At 46.3% G+C, this 24,851-nt stretch overlaps 1 long non-coding RNA gene and 1 gene segment (V, D, J or C); both read right to left on the bottom strand.

Moving 5' to 3' along the window:
* Positions 1 to 304: 304 nt before the first annotated feature.
* LOC122203795 lies at positions 305 to 1,806 on the bottom strand. Of its 2 annotated transcripts, none has more exons than XR_006195338.1 (2): positions 1,268 to 1,806; positions 305 to 717 (listed from the first exon to the last, which is right to left on the bottom strand). It is a non-coding gene; the product is annotated as an uncharacterized LOC122203795 (long non-coding RNA). The 2 variants fall into 2 exon arrangements; XR_006195337.1 differs by having other exon boundaries at positions 1,273 to 1,806.
* Positions 1,807 to 9,201: 7,395 nt separating this feature from the next.
* LOC122203767 lies at positions 9,202 to 22,864 on the bottom strand. The segment is given in 3 exon segments: positions 9,202 to 9,596; positions 10,921 to 11,039; positions 22,665 to 22,864. Coding segments are annotated over 3 exon segments (639 nt in total).
* Between the last annotated feature and the right edge of the window lie 1,987 nt (positions 22,865 to 24,851).

The raw sequence follows: 24,851 nt of genomic DNA, 5'->3' as shown, positions 1-24,851 counted from the left end.
TTTAAAATAATAATAATAATAAAATAACATAAATAAATAGGAAATTGGACCAAAGTCCAAATGAGTACTCTCAGAAAGAACAAAGAAAGCTCTAAAACCAATCCCAAATGAATCCTAGAAAGCTCAAAATGCAGAAAGTGGAGCTCCAAATCCAGGAGAGACTTATCCTCAAACTCAACAAGAAAGCAGTGAGCTCTGTGGGTACCAGCACCTGTTTGCTCACCAGCCTCGGAATTGTTGGGGGGGATGGGTCTTCTCTGGATCCTACTTCTGATCTCCAAGTAATGTTGACCTTAAAAAAGCATTTCATGTTCCCAGCAAAAATGGGTTTATTAGGGAATACCAGAATACTGCAATTCAAGCTGGGGCAACAACCATAGGCTAGTCCAACAAAGGAGAGAAACATTATCATATGGAGAAGGAGGAAGCTGGGAGGGGTTGTTTTGAAGGAGATCACTGGAGAAAGACAAGCGTTCAGGGTGATGAAGGCTTCTCATTGGTGGAGTAGCTGGGTGGTCAGTTTCTTGTAGGAGATACAATGCCCAGCTTTCTCTGTTGAGGCCTACAATTAATGATTGTTTCCTGTTGATGCTTCTGTTGAGGATCTGTAACTGACAACCCTTGAGTCTAGTGGTAAGTCTTGAGAGCTGCTGCACTCCATTTCAGGAAAGTTTCCCTTTATTAATTTTCACAAACTTCTCTGCGGCTCTGGTTTTTCTTTGAGGGGAAGAGAAAGAGGCGTATGTGAATCAGCTGGGAGAGGAATGAACATCACCTACATACATTCATACTTGCTCACACCCAGACGCCTACAAACACTCACCCCACACACAATCCCTCAGACAAGCACTTTCTTGACTCCTCACCCTCCTGTCCAAACCTCACACTGTTTCACTCTCATTCACTGGTCCTCTGGAGCCAAGGGAGGACCCTTACTATACACGGAAGAACCTCGGGCTAAGAAAGAGAACCCCAGGCAGGATGGGAACCTGGTGGGAGAGTGGGCGGGGCCGGCGATGGTCTGCAGCTTGAGAGGAAGAGGTGTTCCTTGGGTTCCAGGACCCTCCTGCCTTCAACCCCAGAAGCCGGGCTGCCCTGCCCACACTGAGGGGCGATCCGGAGAGGGCCCCCCTCTGGGCACACCGCTAGCTTCTGTCCACAGCGTGGGTCCCAGGGAGGTGGTCCGGGATTCTCTGTGCTCTCCGAGGGTCGCCCTATGCCATCCCTCTCTAGCCCCCGGCAGCCCCACCCGGGCTCCTGGACCCACCTCACCATTTTCGGCCGCCAGGGGTCTCTGTCCCCTCGCTAGATGCTCAGGTGAGGGCTCCAAGGCGCGGACACGAAGGAGCGGAGACCAGGACCGCGGGGAGGGCTCAGGGAATTCCGAGTGAGGCCACGGGAAACTGAAGTTCCAGAATCCAGGGTCATATTAGGCAGGGTAGAATGAGGACAAGGACGGCATATTAGGCAGGGTAGAATGAGGACAAGGACGGCGGGACTTAGTGACTGCCGATTGACGCCAGTGGGCTTTACCCGGGTTCCCAGTGCTGCGGCTGGGCCCGAGGAGGGGGAAGGGGTGATGCACACCGCGGGGGCAGCAACCTGGGAACGTCAAAAATCCAAGGAAGCGCACGAACGTGGAGAGTGGGGCCATGACCTGTCTCCGGGCAGTAAATTAGTCCGGCTGCTCCTAAGAGCTGGCTGCAGCTCATAGCAAAAGTGAACATAGACACCCCATGTCCCCGCGGTTGGAGGAATAGAGACGCCCTGTGTCCCTGCAGTTCTAGGTCTGCTGTGTGCACCAGAGATACGCAGGGGTTCCCTGGGCCAGTGTTTGTGAAGGAGGAATGGGACCTGCCCAAATGTTCATCCATCTACCTGGATGGCCAGTACCATGCTGTCTATTCACACACGGAGCCATGAGCTCAGTGGTTAGAGCCTGGTTGATTATACGTAGAAAGTTAGAAGGAACAAGATATGTCAACATGATGTTCGGGTACATTTGAAAACTTGGAACAAAATGCAAGATGCTCTGCATAAATTGCAAGGCCCCAAGGACACTCTGGCTCCCTCTGCCGCCTCCCAGCCTTCCTTGTAATCAGGCCACACTGGCCTCCTTGCTGTTCCTGCAATTTGTCAGGCACATCCCTCCACAGGACCTTTGCACTTGCTGTTCCTTCTGCAGGGAAGCAGAAGGGAGCACTCTTCCCCAAGCACCTTCCCTGGCTGATCCTCTCACTTTGTAGCCTCTCCTGACCGTCCATCTAAGCTAACAGTTGCCACACTCTTCCCTTAACCTCTACCTTTTCCTAAAGAACTCATCACACCACATACTACAACATAGCATGTCTTTGTTCTGACCTCTGCCACCCACTGGAACTTTGCTTCAGGACTTGGTCTCAGCACAGTCATGTCCCCAGGGCCTAAAACAATGCCAGGCTTCAGAGCAGATCAGTAGCTATGTGTGTAATGAATGACGCTGGGTTTCTTTCCAAGAATAGGGAGTACATAGAACTAGGAGACAAGGGCGGAACAAGGGAGTCCAGCTTGGCCAGCTGTTTTTCTTCTCTTACGGAAAGCTGGGAGCTGGTTGACCACAGGTTAGGATTTGTTGCTTATGTGTGGTGAATGTGCCACAACCATGTCAGTGTTCTTGGTATTTTTGTGTTTCCCCCGCATCTAGCATGGAGAGACCCCTCTCAGGGACCCTCTGGTCTGGAAATTCCTTTTCCCCATGATGCTTTCTTCCCTCATTGGGGGGGGGGGCAGTCTGTGCACCCTGTGTTGGGGAGACCTGGAGGTTCAAGACTCTAAGCTCCTCTGTCCCACCCCTCCCCTGGGAGAAGGCCCAGCATTGGGGCTCTGGGAGGATCCTGGGAACCCGAATGTGTGTGTGTGTGTGTGTGTGTGTGTGTGTGTGTGAGAGAGAGACAGAGAGACAGAGAGACAGAGAGAGACAGAGCATTGTACAGGGATGTCTTGGCCAAGAATGTAGCCAGGACACCATGTGGCCCATGGAGGACAGCTGGGTAAGATGGTGACATCCCTGTGTGGGTGATACCTCTGTACCATGCATGGTGACTTCCTGGCTGGGCTCCTGACCACTTGGCCATCAGCTCCTGACAGACCCAAGCTCCTCTCCTCAGGCGTGGACCTGAGGTGTTTGGGCTAGGGCAGTGCTAGGAGGGTGGGCCTGGCCCATCAGAAGGAACCTGGAATGTGGGTGTGGGGTAGTGGGCTCACTCGGCTCCCCCAGGCCTTGAAGGAGAGGTGGCTGGAGGGGAGGGTGAGGATAGTTTCTCATTGGCTGAGTTGCAGACAGGGTGGGTTTATTACAGAAGTTTCAAGGTACGTCTTGTCCCTTTGGGCCTGTAATTGTGGTCATTCTTTTCTGTTGATGATTCTTCATTTGAGGTCTGTAACTGACTGTTCTCCCTATAATTGACATTGAGTGGTACAGCTCCCTTTTCTGGCCTTGCCTTCTATCCTCCAGGGTCCACTTTAGTGAGGTTTCCCTTTATTGATTTGCACAGTGACAAGTGCCAACTGATCCAGGATGTCCTTGAATGTGCTTCAGCTCCACAGCCCAGAAGCGATGCTGTGTCTCAGGGTGCAGGTTACAGGGCTGAGGCCCAGCAGAGAGGGGGCCCCTCAGGGCCAAGGACATGTGAGTGCCATGTGAGGGAGAGCACTGGGCCTAGAAGCTGGTAGCCAGGCTCACAGTGTAACCTAGGCAAGTCCTTTGCCCCCTGTGGGCCTCAGTTTCTGCTGTGAAAGCTGAGTGGGTGGAGCCCGGTCTCTAAGGTCCCAGTGACCCCACCCCCTTCAAGCTCCCCTCTGGTTCCTGGGGCAACTGGGGCCCCTGCTGGGCCTGACAGCCAAGGCTTTCAGACCCATTCCCAGAGTGGGAGCCCCAGGCCCTGCTGCTGGAGGTGCTGGGGCTGGAGCTCCTCCCTCCAACCTCCACATCAAGGGCAGGTGCCCCAGGAAGGCCAGACTTGGGCCTCTGGCCTCAGAAACTGAGCAGCCATGTGTTATCTGGGGCAGAGGAGACCAAACACCTCCTGGGGCCCTGACTGTGGGGACCAGCAGCAGGCCTCTTGCACCTTCTCACAGCCCAACATGTGCAGACCCCACAGACCCCGGTCCACAGCCCCCCACTCGCAGCTCTCACACCCTCCCAGCACCCCCCAGAGCTTACAGTCCCAAGCCTTCTCCTTCCACCTGGGGCTCAGTGCTGCCAAGGAAACACCATTGGGGAGAGGCAACCATTGGGGAGAGGTTGCCTCCTCTGAGACCTCCTGAGGAGGGACCACCCTGTGGTGGATGCCCCCAGGAACTGGGAAGAAACCTCAGAGCCCCTCTCTGCCTCCTGCCTCAGAGCAGAGCAAGAGTCAGGGTGGGACAGATAGAAGGGCAATGTCCTTGGGTGCCTGTCTATCCATGTCCATGCTGTCTCTTCCTTAGGTTCCAGGGGGGACTTCTGGGCTCTGACGAGTGGGGTGCTGCCTTTCTGGAAGTAGTCTGTAACATGCTTCCAGAGCCTTAGACAGGCATGACCTTTGATCAGTGTGGCAATGGTCAACTCAAAGTCAGTGGTGGGACAAGTGCATAGGGATGGAGGCCAGGGGTGTTGGCTGCATCTTGTATGGAATGGTGGTGCTAGTGGGACCCAGAACAGGCTGCCTGAGTGTTGTTAGAACCTCAGGTTCACAAGTGTGATGCATGCCCAGGTTCACCTGCCCCTGTGTGGGTGTGCTGTTCAGTGACAAAAGAAAGCTCTCTATCTATCTATCGTCTATCTATCTACCTATCATCTATCATCTATTTGTTGTCTATATGAAATGCAAGGTCAAGTCTGGAAGGACATACACCAGATACAACCAGCACAGTCTCCAGGCTGTGCTAGCAATTTCTTTATACTTTTCTTCTGTTTTATTTTAAAAGAATCTTTGTATTCCTCTTTGTAACAGGAAAAAAAACTAAGCTGTCTCCATTTTTAAAGACAAAACAAATCAAAACAATGGGTTGCATGATGATAGAGCCCCGAAGAAACCCTCACTTGGGGCTCCAGAGGTGGTGGCGGGCTGGCTCCTCAGGCAGACCTGCCTAGTGTCACTGAGGGCTGGGCACACAGCCAGGTGGTGGCTCCTCCACCAGCAGTGAAGAGGAGCCTCATCAGCATGGATGGATATGAAAGACACAGTCTTGAGAGAGAGAAAACACATGCAGTCTCACTGAATCTATATGAAGTTCAAAAACAGACAAAGCTGAAAAACAGATGTTTCAATGGCACCCAGAGGACATAAAACTATGGGAAAAAGTATAGAGATGGTTAACGCAAGGGCTCCTGAGGTCCTGGTCACGTTCAGATTCTAAGATGGTACATGACCTATTTTATTACTACTTTTTAAACTTTACAAATACATTTTATGTATACTTTTTATGGTTGTTCTAGTTTATGGTTAAAGTAGAGGAAGTACATGAAAATATCAGCAGTGGCTCTTCTGGGCAAAGTATGAGGGGGGGATTTTCTCTCCTGTTAGCGTTTCTGTACTTTCTACATTATTTGGAGTGAGCCGTTGTTATTTTTAAACTAAAGACCAAGATGAATGAATTGTATTTTAGCAAGAACTCAGAATACAAATAAGGCAATTTTCCCTTATGTTGAGCTGAGCTCGTCCACACTCTATTGCTTCCACCTGAGCCTGAAGTTTAGGGGCCCCAGAGACTACTTTCCATCAGGATGGTCCCAAGATAGGAGAGAAATATCTCCCAGGCCTGGATCTTTCCTCCCAAGATTAGCCCCTCCAGGTCCTTTGGCTGACTCCAAACCTTTGAAGGCACAATACCAAAAGTGAACCATAATGTAAACTCTAGGCTTTGGACAATAATGACTGGTCAATGTAGGTCCGTCAGTTGTGACACATGCACCCTCTGGAGGGGGAGACTGATAATAGGGAGGCTGTGCATGTGTGGCGGCAGGCAGTAAACAGAAAATTCCCGCACCTTCCTCTTAATTTTGCTGTGAGCTTAAAACTTCTCTAAAAAATTGTTTAAAAAAATCAGTTGGCACAGGTGTGTAGTTTCATTTCTGGACTCTCAATTCCATTGCTTCGATCCTTATTCTTATGCCAGTACTGCATTTTGGTTACTGTCACTTTTACTAAGCATTGAAATTGGAAAGTGTGAGTTCTCCAACTTTGTTCTTCATTTTCAAGATACTTTTTTAAATTTTATTTGAGAAGGAGAGAGAGAGAGAGAGAGAGAGAGCGTGAGTGGGGAAGAGAGGCAGAGGGAGAGAGAGAATCCCACGCAGGCCCCATGGGTTCAGCATGGAGCCCAACATGGGGCTCTATCCCATGACCCTGGGATCATGACCTGACCCGAAATCAAGAGTTGGACATTCAACTGACTGAGCCATGCAGGCGCCCCTCAAGATATTTTTGACTCTTCAGGGTGCTTGCATTTCCATCTTTCAGTGCACAAACCTCACACCAGCTTGGTTAAATGTGTTCCTAGGAACTGTATTCTTTCTGATGTTATTGTCAGTGGGATTGTCTTAATTTCCTTTTTGGGATTGCTCATTGCTAGTGCATTCAGGTGGTGATGGCCCCAAGGTCACACTCAAGTCAGCATCAGCATCAGAACCCAAGTGTCGGGTTCAGTCACTTTGCACAGAACTGCCAGGCACCAAGTTTCTGTGTTTCTCATGGTTAGGATCTATCCACCCACCCAACTATCTATCCACCCATTTACCCATCCAATTACTAACCTACCCATGAACCCATCAATACATTTACTCATCTACCTATCCATCAATCATCCATCCATCTATCTACACATCCACCCATCTACCTACACATCTATCATCCACCTATCTCTGTTCATGCACCCACCCACCCACCCAACTACCCATCCATCCATCCATCCACCCACACATCCATCAATCATTCACCCATGCACATATCTATCTATTCACCCATCTCTTCCTTCCTCCCTTCCTTCCTTCCTACCCTTCCTTCCTTCCTTCAAACTTCCTTGGTAGCCTTGCAGTTACCAGGTACTGAGTGGAAGATGAGATAAAGAGTCTGCAGTCCTAGGAAGAGACTGCACTCAGTGAAGGTCCTGGAAGAAGGAGGTGAGAGACCCAGAGGTATGCCCTCTAGGATTCCAGGATTCTGAGCAGAGCTCAGGGAGGCAGCCAGGGGCCAGCACCAGGCCCAGGCTGGGGTGGGGAGAGGGCTGAGTGTAGGGTGAGGACTCTGCTACCCTCTCCTGTGAGCTACACAAACCTCCAGCTATAGCCTTGAATCTGCTTGTCCCTTTCCTGGGCCACACCTGGCTCTGTTTGTCACCTGTCCCACGCCCCGCTGACCATGGGGTCAGTTTCTCTTCCCCTTATTTCTCCCCTTTTATCATCCTGAGTTGTGGTTTAGATCAAAGTTAGGATTAACTTTAGCTTGGGGGTTCCCATGGGTGGCCAGCAAGGCCACTAGAATTGGGGGAAGGCAACTTACTCCAACCCCCTTTAGCTTTATGCCTCACTGCCCCTGCAGGCCCAGGGCCTCCATGCCAAATTCCTTTATGTAGGTATCCTCCTATTTCCTGGCAGGCTGGCCCTTGAAGCCTCTCACCCAGCAGTTCTTGGGCAGAGGGAAACGTTGGAGCCCAGAAAGGGGAAGCAACTTGCTCACAGTCACACAGCATGTCAGAGGCATCCCCTGGGCAAGAGCCCAGGAGATGACAGCAATAGCTGGGGTGGGGGGGCGGTTAGTGAGGGTCATTGTGGATCAGGTACATCACAGACATTGTCTTGAATCCCCACACTTACCCTGTGGGGGAGAGACTAGTTATCTCCCCCTTGTACAGCTGAGGAAACTGAGGCCCACAGAGGGTTTGCATGTCACCCAAGGTCAAGGGCTGAGAAGGGCTGCATTTGGGTGAGGATCCCAGCCTGCCCAAATCTGGGGTGTGGGCTCCTACCACAGAGTTTCCCCCAGGACCTTTGCCTGTTGGCCCTCCCTCTAGTCACCCATGGGTAGAGGGACCGTCACTGGGGTCTGCAGCCCCGGCTCAGCCTGACATCCACTCTTGGGCTTCCTTTCTGCGCTTCTGAAAGGGAGTTGGGGCCGCAGAATGACAGAGGGAGGTCACCCCACGTGAGCATGCCTGGTGCTTGGCAGAGGGCAGCTCTCCATACAGGAGCAGTTCTATGTGAGCTCAGGTAGGCCCCATCCTCTTCTGGCCTCAGTTTCCCTGTCTATCAGATGGGAGGCCCCAGACTAGGAGTTGGGACATGTAGGAGTTGAGTCTGTCTTGCTCTTTGGTATGTTAATAATTTGGGGCCTCAGTTTTCCTACCTGTGAAATGGGGCCATAATCCTGGCTGTCGACCTCACAGAATCCTTGAATGGCTCAGCTGAATAACATGTGTCCCCATGTTTTATAAATAGTATGGGCACAATAAGGCCACTCTATAATATCTTAGGGTACAGTTGCCTTTTGGAACCACAGATCTGGTCAGGGCCAAGGCCTTCAGGAGTTCTACCCCTGGGCTTGCTTCCTCTGAGCCCCATCCCTGTCCCTCTCCTGGGCTCTGGACATTCCAGTCAACTAGCAGGGCTCAGCATGTGCGTTCATGCCGTTGTCCTGCCTATCCCCTGCCTGTGGCACTGAGCACTCCTCCACCCTCAAGAACTCTTGCCCCAGGGACCCTGCCCTGGCCTGCCTCCCAGCATCCTCAGCACGTCCCTTCTCTGCATGGTGGCATCAGTGGGGGCATTCAAGGAAGGAAAGTGGACATCTCAGGAGGGGGTCTAATAGCAGACAGTGAGGCCCCATGTCCAGGGAGGAGCTCAGACATTATCCAGGAGTCCATGGGCTTCAGTACTGCTGGTGACTGATGTGGTCCATGCAAGAAAACAGACGTGGTGGAGGATGGTCTATCTTGGTTCGATTTGTATCTCCTATTCTGGAATATTCTCTGGCAATTCTGGATGAGAGTAAAACTACCCCTCAAAAAACATGAGGATGCCTTCTGCCAACTCCTTTCCCACAGGATGAAAAGAATGGTGTTCATGTTTGAAGATCGTTGAGTTTAGGGCACAAAGTGATGAACCCCAATGAGAACACGATTTCTGATTGAATGAAGGACTTTTTATTGAGCATTGATTGGGTGCAGGGAGAAGGGCTGGGATGATCCTGGTGGGAGGAGAGACCTTCCTGGAGGTCCATTGGCTGCACATCCTCTTGGGTGGGTGGGGGTCTCAGGCACCTAAGAGCACTCTGAGGGCACCACCCTCTTCTCCACGGTGCTCCCCTCATGTGTGACCTGGCAGGTAAAATTGCTATGAGATTTCCACTTGTCAGGTGACAGACTCAGGTAGCTGCTGGCCACATACTTGTTGTTGCTCTGTTTGAAAGGCTTGGTGGTCTCCACGCCCTGGGTGACAGGGGTCCCATCTGCCTTCCAGGTCACCGTCAAGTTGCCAGGGTAAAAGTCACTGATGAGGCACACCAGGATGGCCTTGTTGGCTCTGAGCTCCTCAGAGAAGGGCAGGAAGAGCATGACCAAGGGTGCGGACTTGGGCTGACCTGTGTGGACAGAGGAGAGGGAGGAGAAACACAGGGAGAGTCCAGGCTTTGGGCAGCCCTTTCCCCATCTATAGCCTCTGTGACTTTTCCCATGGTGGCCATGCTGGTTCACCCAGGGGATCCTCCTTTCCACTTCAGCCCTGGACAGCAGGCAGTTCCCCATGCTCCCAATAGCCCTTCCGTGTCACCTCTCCCAGGTAGGTGAAAGGTGCATCTGCAGCCTCGGTTTCCCCCTCAGCCCAGCATCTGGCCCCCATATCACTTCATTCTTCTGGATCCGGGTACTTCCCCTGTGAACTGCAGTCTACCACCCAGCCTGCCAGCACAATCCTGATGACTGCTGACTTTAAGGGGCAGCTGTGTAGCTCTGAGCCTCCACTCACTCTCCACTTGGTCACTCTCACCTTAGACAGGTGAGACACCTGGGGCCCTGGGATTATGGGGCTCCAGGGACAGAAAAAAACTCTTCCCATGGGACCTGCTCCTTTCTTTTCCTTTTTTTAAAAGTGTTTACTTATTTTTGAGAGAGAGAGAGAGAATGGGGGGAGGGACAGAGGGAGAGGGAGACACAGAATCTGAAGCAGGCTCCAGGCTCTGAGTTGTCTGCACAGAGCCCAACACGGGGCTAGAACCCACTAACTGTGAGATCATGACCTGAGCCGAAGTTGGACACGTAACCAACTGAGCCACCCAGGTGCCCCAGGACCCACTCCTTTCTGATCAATGTCCTGGGAGGGCCGTGCTTCTGGTCACCTTGTCCTGCATCACTCATGTCTCTGTGTCCCTGCATCCTCATAGCCTCACAGAGGCCCCGAGCACTTCAGCCTGGACCAAACCAGACTGCTCTGTCCTCCTCCCATAGACCTCCTCTTGGGTTGCTCCTCTATGTCCCTGAAGGCTGAGGTCACAGCCCCAGCCATGTCCCCAACCTCATGGATGGGCATCAAGCCCTTAGCCAAGACCCCAAATGACTCTCTCCAAGGCTGCCCCAGTGTCCCTAGTCAGAACCAGTCTCTGGACCCCACACAGGTGTCTGCTCTGGAAGAAGGGAAGGAGTCCCCAGTTTTGGACCAACGCCCCTAACCCAGGCCCTAGGACCTGACCACGTTCAATTGTCAAACTCTAAAGGTAAATGCTTGTACCATTGAAGTTCTTCCTTCTGGTTTCCCTGAGACCAACCCACCTCCCCCAGATCCCACAGATTTGCTAAGGAGTTAATCCTTAAGGCTGGGAAGCAGACAGGAAGCGGCCTCCAGAGAAAAGTAACTTTCCTGAGACAACAGAGGGGTAGGACATGTTGGGAAATATGGTGAAAGCCACTTACCTAGGACGGTGAGCTGGGTTCCTTCACTGAAAACAAGCCAGGGTGATTGAGTTTCGGACCAAAACCCACCGGGCCAGCACCTGGGGCCTGCCCCATGGGGGCCAGGCCAGAACAGGAACCTGTGATGGGCACAGGGCTGTAGCAGGTGGGGCTGGGCAGCCAGCCTCCCAGAAGCTGTGGCACACCTGGATGAGCCCACAGCCCTGAGGTGTCCCTGTGCCTAGCCCTCTGTTTGAGGCCAACTCCACCCATGGTCTTGTGTATTACCCCTTTCCAAGGCTGTCTTGGTCATCTCCTGATCCTCAGTGCTGACAGTGACACTGCATACAGTAGGTGTTCAATAAATCCCTGAGTGCCTCGTTCTTTCACATGGTGTGGCAGAGTGAGTCCTAAACTGGCTCAGACCTGTCTGACCTCTCTGGCCTCATTTAGGGATTCTGAGGGTTCCTCTTCTACAATTTCTCATGGTCTAGCCAGGTGGCTTCCTCCCTGAGCCTACTGGTCTGGGACTGGGTCATTCCTGACTCATGGTGCTCCCATGTGAAGACCCACACGCACACTTTTTCTCTACACATCAAAGACACAATTCAATTCCACCTCTTTTATGAAGTTTTCTCTGATCTCTCAGACCACTGTCTTTCTGAGACACCTGTCTGTCCATCTATCCATGTGTCCATCCATCCACCCATCATCCACATATCCATCCATTCATCCATCCACCCACCCATCCATCCAACAGTAGCTCCAGGCACTGTTTCATATGCTTGGACATGGCAGGCTCCCCTGGCTTTCATCTCCATCTCTCCCTGAAAGCTCTCAGGTCAGAACCAACAATGTCCTCTTCCTGGTCAATTCCCTAGTTCCTGTTGTACATTATGGCTCTACAGGATTCAACAAGAGTCAGCCTCTCTTTTCAGTGACTCTCTTCTTTTTGGCACCTGAGATCCCACATTCTTCTCCCCTGACTTCTCTTTCACCCCAGTCAATGCATGGCAGCTGACTCCCAGACTGGCACCCTGGGTCCTCCTCCTTCTTTGCCATCTTCCTACATTGTGGATTCCCACTACTGCCCATTTTGTAATGCTCGAGTCTGTTCCAGACCCAAACCCTCTCCTTGGCTCTCCCTAAATTACCTACTGACCATCTCCAGCTGGATGTCCAATAAGAATCTCAAACTCTCCGTGTCCAAATGAGACTGACCACCCTTTCCCCCTAACCCAGCCCTTTGTCTGTCTTCACCTTGTCACACGTGACCACGAGTGCTCTCACTACCCAACCCTCAGGCCCAAAACCTGTCTTCTTAGATCGTGCATCTAAATATTCCCTTTTAAAGTTAAAACAAGGGGCGCCTGGGTGGCTCAGTTGGTTGAGCGTCCGACTTCAGCTCAGGTCATGATCTCATGGTCTGTGAGTTCGAGCCCCGTGTCGGGCTCTGTGCTGACAGCTCGGAGCCTGGAGCCTGCTTCAGATTCTGTGTCTCCCTTTCTCTCTGACCCTCCCCCATTCATGCTCTGTCTCTCTCTGTCTCAAAAATAAATAATAAAAAATTAAACATTTTTTTAATTAAAAATAAATAAATAAATAAATAAATAAAATTAAACCAAGACTCAGAATAATTGAGAAGCAATAGAATCACCCTCTGATACTCCAAAACCACAAGAAGCCCCAGGTTTTGCCTTTGCTGATGTTAACTCCTAACTGATACAAGGATGTGACATTAAGTTGGGGCTTATTGCATGCAAACATCTCCGCCAGAGGATTGGACCAGTGCATTTCCACCTTAGAAGCTGGTCCAGTCAGATGTTGTTGGTTTTGTGATGCAATATGACTTTTGTTTTAAAATTATAATAATATTACATATATAACACAATTAAGCAATAAAATACATTTAAATACCTTTTTAAAGTGTAATAATTTATCTCTCCATCTGTCCTGTTGTGTGTAGTGCCATTTTCCTCTTTTTTTCTTTTTCTTTCTTTCTTTCTTTCTTTCTTTCTGTGTATGTGTGGTAAAACATACATAGCATAAAATTTTACCAATCTCAGTCATTTTATGAGGCTAGCATTACCCTAATACCAACACCAGACAATGACATTATAAGAAAACTACAGAACAATATCTCTTATTAATATAGATGCAAAAATCTTCAACAAAATATTTGCCAATTGAATACAAGAATGTATTAAAAGAATTATACACCACAACCAAGTGGGATTTATTCCAGGCATACAAGGCTGGTTCAGTATTTAAAAATCAATTAATGTAATCTATCATGTCAACAAGCTAAAGAAGAACAAAATCACATGATCATATCAATAGATGCAGAAAAAGCATCTGACAAAACCCAACACCATTTATGACAAAAAAACTCTGTAAACTAGGGCTAGACGGGAATTTCCTCAAGTTGCTAAAAAATATCCACAAAAACCCCTACAGCTAACATCATATTTAATGGTGAAAAACTTGAAGCTTTCCTAATAAGGTCAGAACATGGTAAGGATGTCCCTTCTCACCACCACTTTTCAATATCATATTGGAAGTCCTAGCTAATGCAATAAGACAAGAAAAGGAAACAAAAGGTATACAGATTGGGAGAGAAGAAATAAAACTGTCTTTGTAAGTATGTGATTATGAAGAAAATCAAAAGAACTGACCAAAAAACTTCTGGAACTAGTAAGCAATTATAACAAGGTTACAGATACAAGATTAATATACAAGTCAATTACTTTTCTATATACTGACAATGACAAGTAGAATTTGAAATTAAAAACAGTACCATTTACATTACCATCCCCTTCAAAAGGAACTACTTAGGTATAAATCTAACAGAATATATACAAAATCTATATGAGGAGAACTACAAATTCTAATGAAAGAAATCAAAGAAAACCTAAGTAAATGGAAGAATATTCCATGTTCATGGATAGAAAGACTCCATATTATCAAGATGTCAGTTCTTTTCAACTTGATCTATAGATTAAATGCAATCCCCAATCAAATTCACAGCAATATTGCTTTCCCAGAAATATTTTGTGGATATTGGCAAACTGATTCTAAGGTTTATATAGAGGGGCAAAGGACTCAGAATCACTAATACAATAGTGAAGGGAAAGAACAAACTTGGAAGGATGGCAGACATTATAAGGTTTTGAGAATCACTATAAAACTACAGTAATCAAGACAGTGTAGTATTGACATAAATACAGACCAGTGGAATAGAACAGAGAGCCCAGAAATAAACTCTCACACATACAACCAAATGATTTTTGACAAGGGTGTCAAGGCCATTCAATGGGGAAAGGGCAGTCTTTTCAACAAATGGTGCTGGGAAACATGGATATTCACAGGCAGAAGAATGAAGTTGGACTCTTACCTAACACCATATACAAAATTAACTCAAAATGGATGAAAGGAATAAATATAAGAGCTAAAACAATAAAACTCTTAGGATAAAAGCTAGAGGACAAAAGCTTTATAACATCAGATTGGCAATGATTTCTTAGATATGACACTGAAATCACAGACAAAAGAAAAACTAGACAACTTTGACTTTTGAAATGAAAATTTCAAATTTTTGTACAACAGAAAACACTACCCACAGGGTAAAAAGGCAACCCACAGAATGGGAGAAAATATTTGCAAATCATATATGTAATAAAAGATTAATATCATAATATATAGGGAACTCCTAAAACTCAACAGGAAAAAAACCAAACAACCCATTCAAAAATGGGCAACAGATTTGAACAGACATTTCTCCAAAGAAGATACACAAATGGCCAATAAACACATGATAAACGCTCAATATTACCAATAATTAGTAAATGCAAATTAAGACTACAATGAGATACAACCTCACACTCATTGGGTTGGCTACTGTTAAAATTACAAACTAGAAAACAAGTGTTGGTAAGGATGTGGAGAAATTGGAACATTTCTGCACTGTTAGTGCTCAAATACTGCATGATTCCACTTATGTGAGGTATTCATAGTAGTCAAGATCATAAAAGCAGGAAGTAGAATGATGGTTTCCAGGGGGTTAAAAGATATAGAGTTTAAAAGGTATAGAGTTTCAGGGCACCTGAGTGGCTCAGTCAGTTAAGTGTCTGACTCTTGATTTCGGCTTAGGTCATGATTTCATGGTTCATGGGTTTGAGCCCCTCATCAGGCTCTGTACTGAGAGTGCAGAGTCTGCTTGGGATTCTCTCTCTTCTTCTATCCCTGCCCTTCCCCCATTCTCTCTCTCTCAAAATAAATAAGTTTTTTAAAAAGTATAGAGTTTCAGATTCACAAGATGCAAAGAGTTCTGGCAATGCGCAGTGGTGATGGCTGCACACCAAAGTGAATGTATTTAATACCACCAAACTCTACACTTAAAAGTAATTAAGCTGATATACTTTATGTTATGTGTGTTTTAACACAATAAAAAATTATATTTAAAGACAAAATAAGGGATACCTGGGCGGCTCAGTCGGTTGGGTGTCCGACTTCAACTCAGGTCATGAGCTCACGGCTCGTGAGTTCAAGCCCTGCATCAGGCTCTGTGCTGACAGCTCAGAGCCTGGAGCCTGCTTCAGATTCTGTTTTCATCCTTCTGCCCCTCCCTTGCTCGTGCTCTGTCTCTCTCTAATATAAAATGAAACAAAAAAATAATAAAAACAAAATAAGACACACATGATCTTAAGGAAATATTGGAAAATAAAGAAAATCAAAGAAGAAACTTAAAGTTAAAATAATTTGTAAGTCCACTATGGATAAACATTATTAATAGTTTTAGTATATTTTCTTCCAGGCTTTTAAAAAAGTATATTATTGGGGCACCTGGCTGGCTCAGTTGGTAGAACATGGAACTCTTGATCTTGGGGTTGTGAGTTTGAGTCCCACATTGAGGGTAGGGTTTACTTAAAATAAATAAGTGTATTATTCATATTTTAAAACAAAATTTATGTGATACTTTTCTTCTTTTCTTTAGTCTCCAATATTGTTATCTTTCCACATTTTTTCTTGTGGTTGATTTCAAGTTTCATAGCATTGTGGTCTGAAAATATGCACAGTATGATCTCAATCTTTTTGTGCTTATTGGGGGTTGATTTGTGTCCCAGTATGTGATCTATTCTGGAGAATGTTCCATGTACACTGGAGAAGAATGTGTATTCTGCTGCTTCAGGATGAAATGTTCTGAATATATCTGATAAGTCCATCTGGTCCAGTGTGTCATTCAAAGCCATTGTTTCCTTGTTGATTTTCTGTTTAGATGATCTGTCCATTGTTGTAAGTGGGGCGTTGAAGTCCCCTACTATTATGGTATTATTATCAATGAGTTTCTTTATGCTTGTGATTAATTAATTTATATATTTGAGTGCTCCCCCTTATTTTCTTATATAAGCTTTCCCTTCTAAGCACTGCTTCATCTATGTCCCATAAATATTGATATTTTGTATTTTCTTTTTCATCCACTTCAGTTCTCTAAACTTACACCCTTAAGAATTTAGAAAAATAAGATAAAAACAGAGAAGGAGACAAACCATAAGAGACTCTTAAATACAGAGAACAAATTGAGGGTTGCTGGAGGGGAGGTGGGTGGGAGGATGGGCTAAATGGGTGATGGGCATTAAGGGGGCACTTATTGAGATGAGCACCAGGTGTTATATGTAAGTGATGAATCACTAAATTCTACTCCTGAAACCTATAATACACTGTTTGTTAACTTTGTTTAAAAATTTGGGGGGCTAAAAAAAAGAACATTCTAAAATAGAAATTAAGGGGAGTTCACCATATGTATGATCAGATTGCTTCCTAACATACAAGGCAGATGCTGCCTAAAACAATCATCTACACACTCTGATTCTCTCCCAAGCAAGATAAAGCAGGTCATCTGGATCCACTGAGTTTTTATCTTGTTAATTCAACTCTTTCTATCAGGCTGGCAGTTTCTGGGGAGTATGATCTTAATACGGCTGTAAGTAGAGCCTGTGGTTGTGAATCTACTTCCATACTTTGTCACTGTAAAGTTGCTTTCTTGGTTAAAGATTCTATTGTGATATATAGTTTCAATAAATCTTAAGTCCTTACATAAAAAAATAATTTAGAAAATCAAGAAAATCAACCCCAAGTAGAAGAAACAGTGAAGAGCAGAAATCAATGAAACTGAAACAGAGAAACATAGAGAAAACTAATAAGATAAAAATCTGATTTTTGAAAAATCAATACAATTGATAAATCTCTAACCATACTGAGCAAGTAAATGAGATAAGACAAATTGTCCATATCAGAAATAAAAGAGGGGTATTACTACAGATCCTGTAGTCACTAAAGTGCTAGGAAGGGAATGCTAGAAAAAACCTTATGCTAATAAATCTCACCACTTAAATGAAATGGACCAATTCCTTAAAAGACACAAACATTTAAAGCTCACCTATATCTATTTTATTTTTTAAGCTTATGTACTTATTTTGAGAGACAGAGACCATGAGCAGGAAAGAGAAAGAGAGAGAGAGAGAGAGAGAATCTCAAGCAAGCTCCCCACAGCATGGAGCCCAACATGGGGCTCTGCCCTGACAACACAGATCCTGCTTGGGATTCTCTCTCTTTCTCTTTCTCTCTCTCTGTCTCTCTCTTTCTCTCTCTCTCAAAATAAGTAAACATTTTTTTTAAAAAGAAGTAAGATTTCAAACCAATAACTTAACTCTACCTTAAGGAAATAGAAAAAGAAGAGCAACTTAATTCCAAAGCTGACAGAAGGGAGGAAATAATAATGAGTAGAGTAGAATAAATGAATTAGAGAATATAAAACAATACGGAGAATCAGTAAAACCAAAAGCTGCTTCTTCAAAGTTTAACAGCTTTGAGAAACATTTACTAGACTGACAAATACAAAAGAGAGAAGGTTCCAATTATCAAAGTCAGAACTGAAAGTTGGGACATCACTACACACCATGAAAAAGTGAAAAGGATTATAAGGAAATAATATGAACAACTGAATACCAACAAATCAGATAACCTAGACGAAATGAACAAATTCCTAGACGAAATGACACAAACTTCCAAAACTGACTCAAGAAGAAATAGAAAACCTGAACAGGCCTATAACAACTGAAGAGATTAAAATGGTAATCAAAAAAACATTCCCACAAAGAAAAGCCCAGGACCAGATGGTTTTACCAGAAACTCCTACTTTATTTAAAATTTATTTTAATTTTTTATTTTTGTTTGTGTACAAATATTTAAAGAAGGTGACACCAATCCTTCACAAACTCTTCTGAAAAATAAAAAAAAAATGAAAACTTCCTAACTCATTCTATGAGGCCAGAATTACCCTGATACCAAAGCTGAATGAAAACATCACAAAAAACCTGCAAACTAATATCTCTGATGAATACAATGCAAAAATGCTCAACAAAGTACTAGAAAAGTGAATCCAATAGCATATTAAAAAGAATCATACAGCAACTGGGGTTTATCCCAGAAATGCAAGAGTGGTTTAGCTTAAGAAAATCAATCAATAGAACATATCATAATGATGGAATTAAGGATGATAGCCACATGATCATCTCAATTGATGCAGAAAAATATTTGACAAATTCAACAAAATGTCATGCCAAAACACTTTAAAAACTTGGAATGGAAGGGAACTTCCTCAACTTTATAAAGACCATCTATGAAAAATCCACATTGAACATCATATTCACTGGTGCTAGACTGAATGCTTTCCCCTCAAGTTTAGGAACAAGACAAAGATGCTTATTTTTGCTCCTTTCATTCACCACTGTACTGGTGAGTGGCCAAACAAAATGTAATACACTTAAAGTGGAATCCTTCTCAGCAATAGAAAGGAACAGGCTATTGATAAATGGGATAACCTGAGTCAACTGCAAAGGCACTATACGGAATTAAAGAAGCCAGACTCAAAAGGTTCTGTATTTGGAATATTATTATTCAGTTATGAAAAGCATCAAACTATGATCCACCCCAAAATCTGAATGGACATCCAGAAAATTATGCTGGGTGAAAAAGCTAATCGCCAAATGTTACACAGTATATGATTCCATTTATACAACAATCTTGAAATGACAAAATTGGAAATGAAGGCCAAATTAGTAGTTTCCAGGAGGAAAGGAAGGAGCTTGGAAGGGAGGGAAGTGGGAGTGGCAATAGAAGAGCAAGGTGAGGAATCCGTGGAGAGGGAAATGTTCTGTACCTTAACTGTATCGATGTCAACATCCTGGTTGTGATATTTTACTATGGTTTTACAAGACATTACCACTAGGGGAAACTGGGTGAAAGGAACATGGGACCCCTCTGTATTGTTTCTTACAACTGTATGTGAATCTAAAATGATCTTGAAATTAAAAGTTTAATTTCCAAAAAGGTTACATACTCCAAAATTCCATTTGTAAGATATTCTGGAAAAGGCAAAACTATAGGATCACAGAGAGATCAGTGGTTGCCATGGTTGGGCGGAGAAAGAGACTGACGACAGAAGGGACACAGGGAAGTTTGGGTGAGGGTGGAAATGTTCTCTATCTTGATTGTGTTGATAGTTACATGATTCTATGATTTTATTAAAATTTATATAATTACTATATGAAAGAGAGGGAATTTTACTCTGTGTAAGTTAAAATAAAATAGAAATAGAAAGATTGATATGGAACAGATTGTAAACTGTTTTAAAAAATCCTGGTTATGTGGGGTGCCTGGGTGACTCGGTGAAACGTCTGACTTCAGCTCAGGTCATGGTCTCACGGTTCATGGGTTTGAGCCCTGTGTCGGGCTTTGCGCTGACAGCTTGGAGCCTGGAGCCTGCTTGGGATTCTGTGTCTCCCTCTCTCTCTCTGTCCCTCCCCTACTTGTGCTATCTCTCTCTGTCTCTCAAAAGTAAATAAGTAAATATTTTTTAAAAATTTTAGATCCTGATTATGTTATTGCAGTCACCTAATATATATGCATACACATATACATACATGTATGTATGTATATATACACATGTATGTATGTATATGTATGTACATATACATGTATACATGTATGTATATATGTATGTGTATGTATGTAATGAATTTCTTATTCCCTTCCATGGATATACCATAGTCTATCATTGGGCATTGAGGTTGTTTCCACCTTTTCCCCACTTATAATATTTAGCAGAAGCTCTGATTATTTCTTCAAGATAAATTTCTAGAGATGGAATTACTTGATTAAAAGAAATGCAGATTTTTTTTTTGAATCTTGGCACTGATGTTATTTGTTCCAAGAATTTCATCTCCCACTGACCATCCATGAGAGCACTCATTCCTCCCCTGTCGACCCTCTGGTACCATCATTTTAAAAGTTTTTTTTTTAAGTTTATTTACTTTAAGAGAGAGAGAGAGAGACAGACAGAATGCACCCCCAAGTGAAAGCAGGGTAGGAGCAGAGAGAGGAAGAGAGACAGAATCCCAAACAGGCTCCATACTGTCAGCACAGAGCCCCATGCCAGGCTCCAACTACTAACTGTGAGACCATGACCTGAGCAAAATCCAGAGTCTGGCACTTAACTAACTGAGCCACCCAGCCGCCCCTGGTACCATCACTTTAAATTCACTTGTCAATTTCACAGGTGATCTTGGTCGTTGTGTAGACAGCCGCCTCGCTGCTCCTCTAATTTGGCATGGAAAAATCCAGAGCCATTTTTCCAAGACACAAGTCTGACTGTGAGTATCCCTTACTTAAGTCCCTCAAGGTCTTCAAGAAAAAATGCAAGTACCTAAAACCCCCTGCGGTCTGCAGCCACTCTCCTTTTCCCCTCCCGCAGCTCCCTGATGAACCTCACCCTCCCTTTGCCTGGAGAGACCCCATCACTGGCCAACAGTCTTCCATCTGTAAAACCAGCTTGGGCCTCCTCCCCCCTCCCACTTTACTGCTCCAAAAATGGTCTAAGAGGTCTATCCTCAAGTGTGCACATGACCCCCTTGGTTCAGGCCCATCCTGTCTGCATCCACTGGCCCTGAGTGGCACAAAAATGAATGGACCTTCTTGGGAGAGACCAATACCTTGCAAGACTACTCCTTCTCTTGGACCATTTTGTTAAAATATAGGACACACTGGTGCAGTCACAGCATTCTCTTAGATATCTAGCAAAAAATCTGGGGTTGGGCACCCTGGATCTTCCCTTTCCTGTTCCCCCTCTTCCTGAATCTCCAATTGTCTGTCCACTCCTCCTGGGACACTGCCCCCACCCCCCAGAAAAGTCACTCTACATCTGGATTCCCACACTCACCCACCCAAGTCTGGTCATGTCCTTTCCTTGCAAAAGTTCCCTGGAATCCCCCAGATGAAGTCTGTCCTCTAGGGATCGGTCCTCTAGGTTGGAGACTGGTCACCTGTTCAGCCTTCTCTCAGACCATCTTAGCCCCAGTACCCACTCACTGCAGCCCTGCAGATGGCTGAGAGCTTCCTGAGCGTTCTGTGCCTCTACTACCTTGTCGTTGTCCTTGTGTGTGGCTGCTGCTTCATCTGGCCCCCTCTCCCACTGAACCTTGAGTTGGGGCCAAACCTTGCTCCCCTGGAATCCTAGCCCCAGCACAGGGCCTGACCCCAGTGGGGGCTCCATCTCTCCTTATGTTTTCCTGGGCCCTGACGGACACCAAGATGCCAGTCCTCACCCAACACCCATAGGTGTTGACCCCCTCCCTGGCTGGACTGCTGGTACCAAACAAAATCAGCTCATCCTGTTCTAACCTTTCACTGAGGCAGCCCCAGCATCTCTGGAGTGGGTGTCAGGTTACAAGGCCCTCACTCAGTTAAGACCCCTTGCCTTGCAGAGTAGGCAACTGAGATGGGGAGAGGCAGACTTGTCAGTTCCACCAGTTAGGAGATGGGAGTGGGGACAGCTGGAAACCATCGGGTTTGAGTGTTGGAGTCTGCACCAGCTGGGTGACAATGAGCAGGTCATTTCATCTCTCTGGACCTCTATCCTTATCTGTAACATGAGGGTAACAGCAGCCTCTGCTTTATGGGGTTGCTGAAGGCGGTTCTGCCCCTAAAATGATTAGTGCCCACAATGAACGTGCTGTTGTGTCATTCATTATCATAGATGGACCCAAATTCTCGGCACTTTGTCCAGGGACTTCCTACCACACACAGAGAAGAGGGCCTGGGGTCACTCAGCAAAGGGGGATTATACCTTGGGTGGGCTCAGGGTCTTAGGGGTCAGTCACAGGAGGCAGCCCTGGCTGAAGGTCCTTGGCTAAGGGTCTGGTGACCTGGGGACAGCAGGGAAGGCCCACTCCCAAGTCAGAAGTATCAGCTGGAGCCTGCACCCTACTGTTTCAGGGAGTGGCCTCTGGCCAGCAGGGAAAGGGCAAGGAGGTAGTCCTCATCAGCTGAGAGGAGGAGGCCTGGGCACCTTGGGATGACAGCACCCACCACCCATGTGGACGTCCTGCCACTGCCTCCTTGTTTCTTCCCTACCCAGAATACCAGGATGAGGTGAATGAGGCACTAGTCTTGGGCACAAAATTTAAGGGATGCTAAAAACTCAGTAATTCAGATAAATCATATTTTAATACAATACAAAAAAATAAAAATTAATGCAAACACACTCTGGAAAACTGTCAACACTCTAAATAAAGCTAGCGTCTGTCCAGACTGCCTCTCTTCTCACTGATTCTTCCTTGTCCCCTTTACTGCTGTTCTGTGTCCTATTCCCAATTCTGGCTACAAAGACCCTCTCCTCCCTCACCTTCATGACTCACTCAGCCCCTTACCTGTCCCATAGGCTCCGAGGGCTGCTTCCTGCTGGGGCTCCAGGGCCTGGGACCCTGCTTGGTGGTGCTGCTGTCATTGGGGGCAGCTGGCAATGGGCGCCCATGGCCAAGCCCAGCAACAGCAGGGGCCAGAGCTGCTTGGGACCAGGGCTCTGCCCCCTGGGGGTCTCACAGTCCGCCTGGCCTGTCTTAGGCCTCATCCACCCTCAGAATCAAAGGACCTGCAGGCTTGAGCTCCCTGGAGGAGAGTCAGCAGACACCCCTGGTCCTTCTTGCTCGCAGTGGCTGTCCCAGTGCTTTCTGGCCCAAGTGACCCCGTCCTCTGCCTGGACCTTCTCTCCAAGGACCATGGCTGTTACTCCTGGGGGTCTCTCCCAGTGGACCATCGGCCAACTGCCCTGCTGTGGTCACATCCATAGCTCAACACCCACCACCACAACTGCCAGCCTGGTTTTGCCCCTGAGACCCTGGGTGGAGCACACCTGCTCCTGCCTTCCTTCCCAGAAGGCGCCTGGGTCTGTGGAGCATCTCCCCTGGGACTGGAGGGGCATGGAGGGCAGCCAAGTGCCAGTAGATCAAGAGTCACCTGAGTTCAGTGGGCTGGGACTGAAGCTGCTGTTCTGACCAGCCTGGGGGCAGGGGTGGTGACAGGGGAGGAAACAGGTGTAGTTTAGCAAGAAGCCAATGTTCAAGTTCAGGAATCATGATATAATTATAAATATGGTGTTTAATGCACCATGTTCAACACCTCATGGATGTCATCTCTCTCTCTCTCTCTCTCTCTCTCTCTGACACCCACATGCACATGCACACACGCACACACTCACACCCTCATAGATTTTATCCAGAGCACAGCATCTGCACACTGCATGCAGTAGTGGTTTCTGCAAGGCCCCTTTGCCATCTCCCCCAAATCCCTGTGAACTGTCGGTCCAGGAACTCCATGCTTTGGTGTGAGGTGGGCAGTGGCAACAAGGAGGGACTGAGCACCTGCGTGGGGTGGCGAGGGTCTGGCTCTGCTCTGGCACTGCCAGGAGGGATGCTCCACTCACTTCCCAGGTCTCCAGCCTTCTTTGTGAAGTGAGGCTGGCCACACTGCTAGCTCTGCTCACTTTTGGGTCCATGGTGAGGTCCAAGTTGGCAGACAATGGCTGTGAAAGTCCTTTTTTTCCCATTAGTTTTAAAAACATTGTCGTAAAAGATGCATGAAATGAAACTTGCCATCTTAGCCATTTTTAAGTGCACAGTCCAGTGGCACCAAGCACAATTATGTTTTGTGCAACCCTCACCACCATCCATCCATCTCCAGAACTTGTTCATCTTCCCAAACGGAAACTCTGTTCCCCTTTAAACACTAACTCCCCATTCCTCCTCCCCCCACCCCAGCCCCTAGCAACCATCATTCTACTTTCTGTCTCAGTGAGTTGGACTACTCCAGGGACCTCAGATACGTGGAATCATAGAGTGTCCTTTGAAAGTGCTTTCTAAACTGAGAAGTACCACAAGCATAACACATATGGCTGGCTGTTATGATTATTTTTATTATTGTCACCACCAACTGGCTGTTACGATTATTTTTATTATTGTCACCACAAGCTGGTCCATCTGTTGTGGCTGAGGAAAAATCATAGGCCATCAAAAAATAGTGAATTCCTAATTATATATCAACTGTCACTTTTCAAAGTTTGTGTTGTAACTCAGAGGGCTGTGACATCGTCCAGTCAGTTGCAATCAGCATTTTGCAAAAGTGAAGCAGCCTAGAGCAGACAGGAGAATGGAGAACATCCCATGCAAGGGGAGGGATGGTGATAGTTCATGGGATTTTGCTTCAATTATAGAAATACATAGATGTGCTCTGGGTAATGATGAGAAATGCATTTCTTTTCTTTTTAATTGTTTTAAAAGTTTATTTATTTATTTATTTGTTTATTTATTTTGACAGAGACAGAGACAACATGAGTAGGGGAGGGGCAGAGAGAGAGGGTGAGAGAGAGAATCCCAAACAGGCTCCACACCATCAGTGAACAGCGCAGTGTGTGGCTTGAACGCACAAAATCGCGAGATCATGACCTGAGCCGAAACCACTTAACCGACTGAGCCACCCAGGTGCCCCGATTTTATTTTTTAATTTATTTTATTTTTATTTTTGGGAGAGAGAATGCACATGAGTTGGGGAGAGGGACAGAG

Source organism: Panthera leo, chromosome D3 (assembly GCF_018350215.1).
Source record: "Panthera leo isolate Ple1 chromosome D3, P.leo_Ple1_pat1.1, whole genome shotgun sequence".
NCBI lineage: Eukaryota > Metazoa > Chordata > Mammalia > Carnivora > Felidae > Panthera > Panthera leo.
The sequence above is the reverse complement of the archived record's forward strand: the minus strand, read 5'-3'. Positions and strand labels throughout refer to the sequence as shown.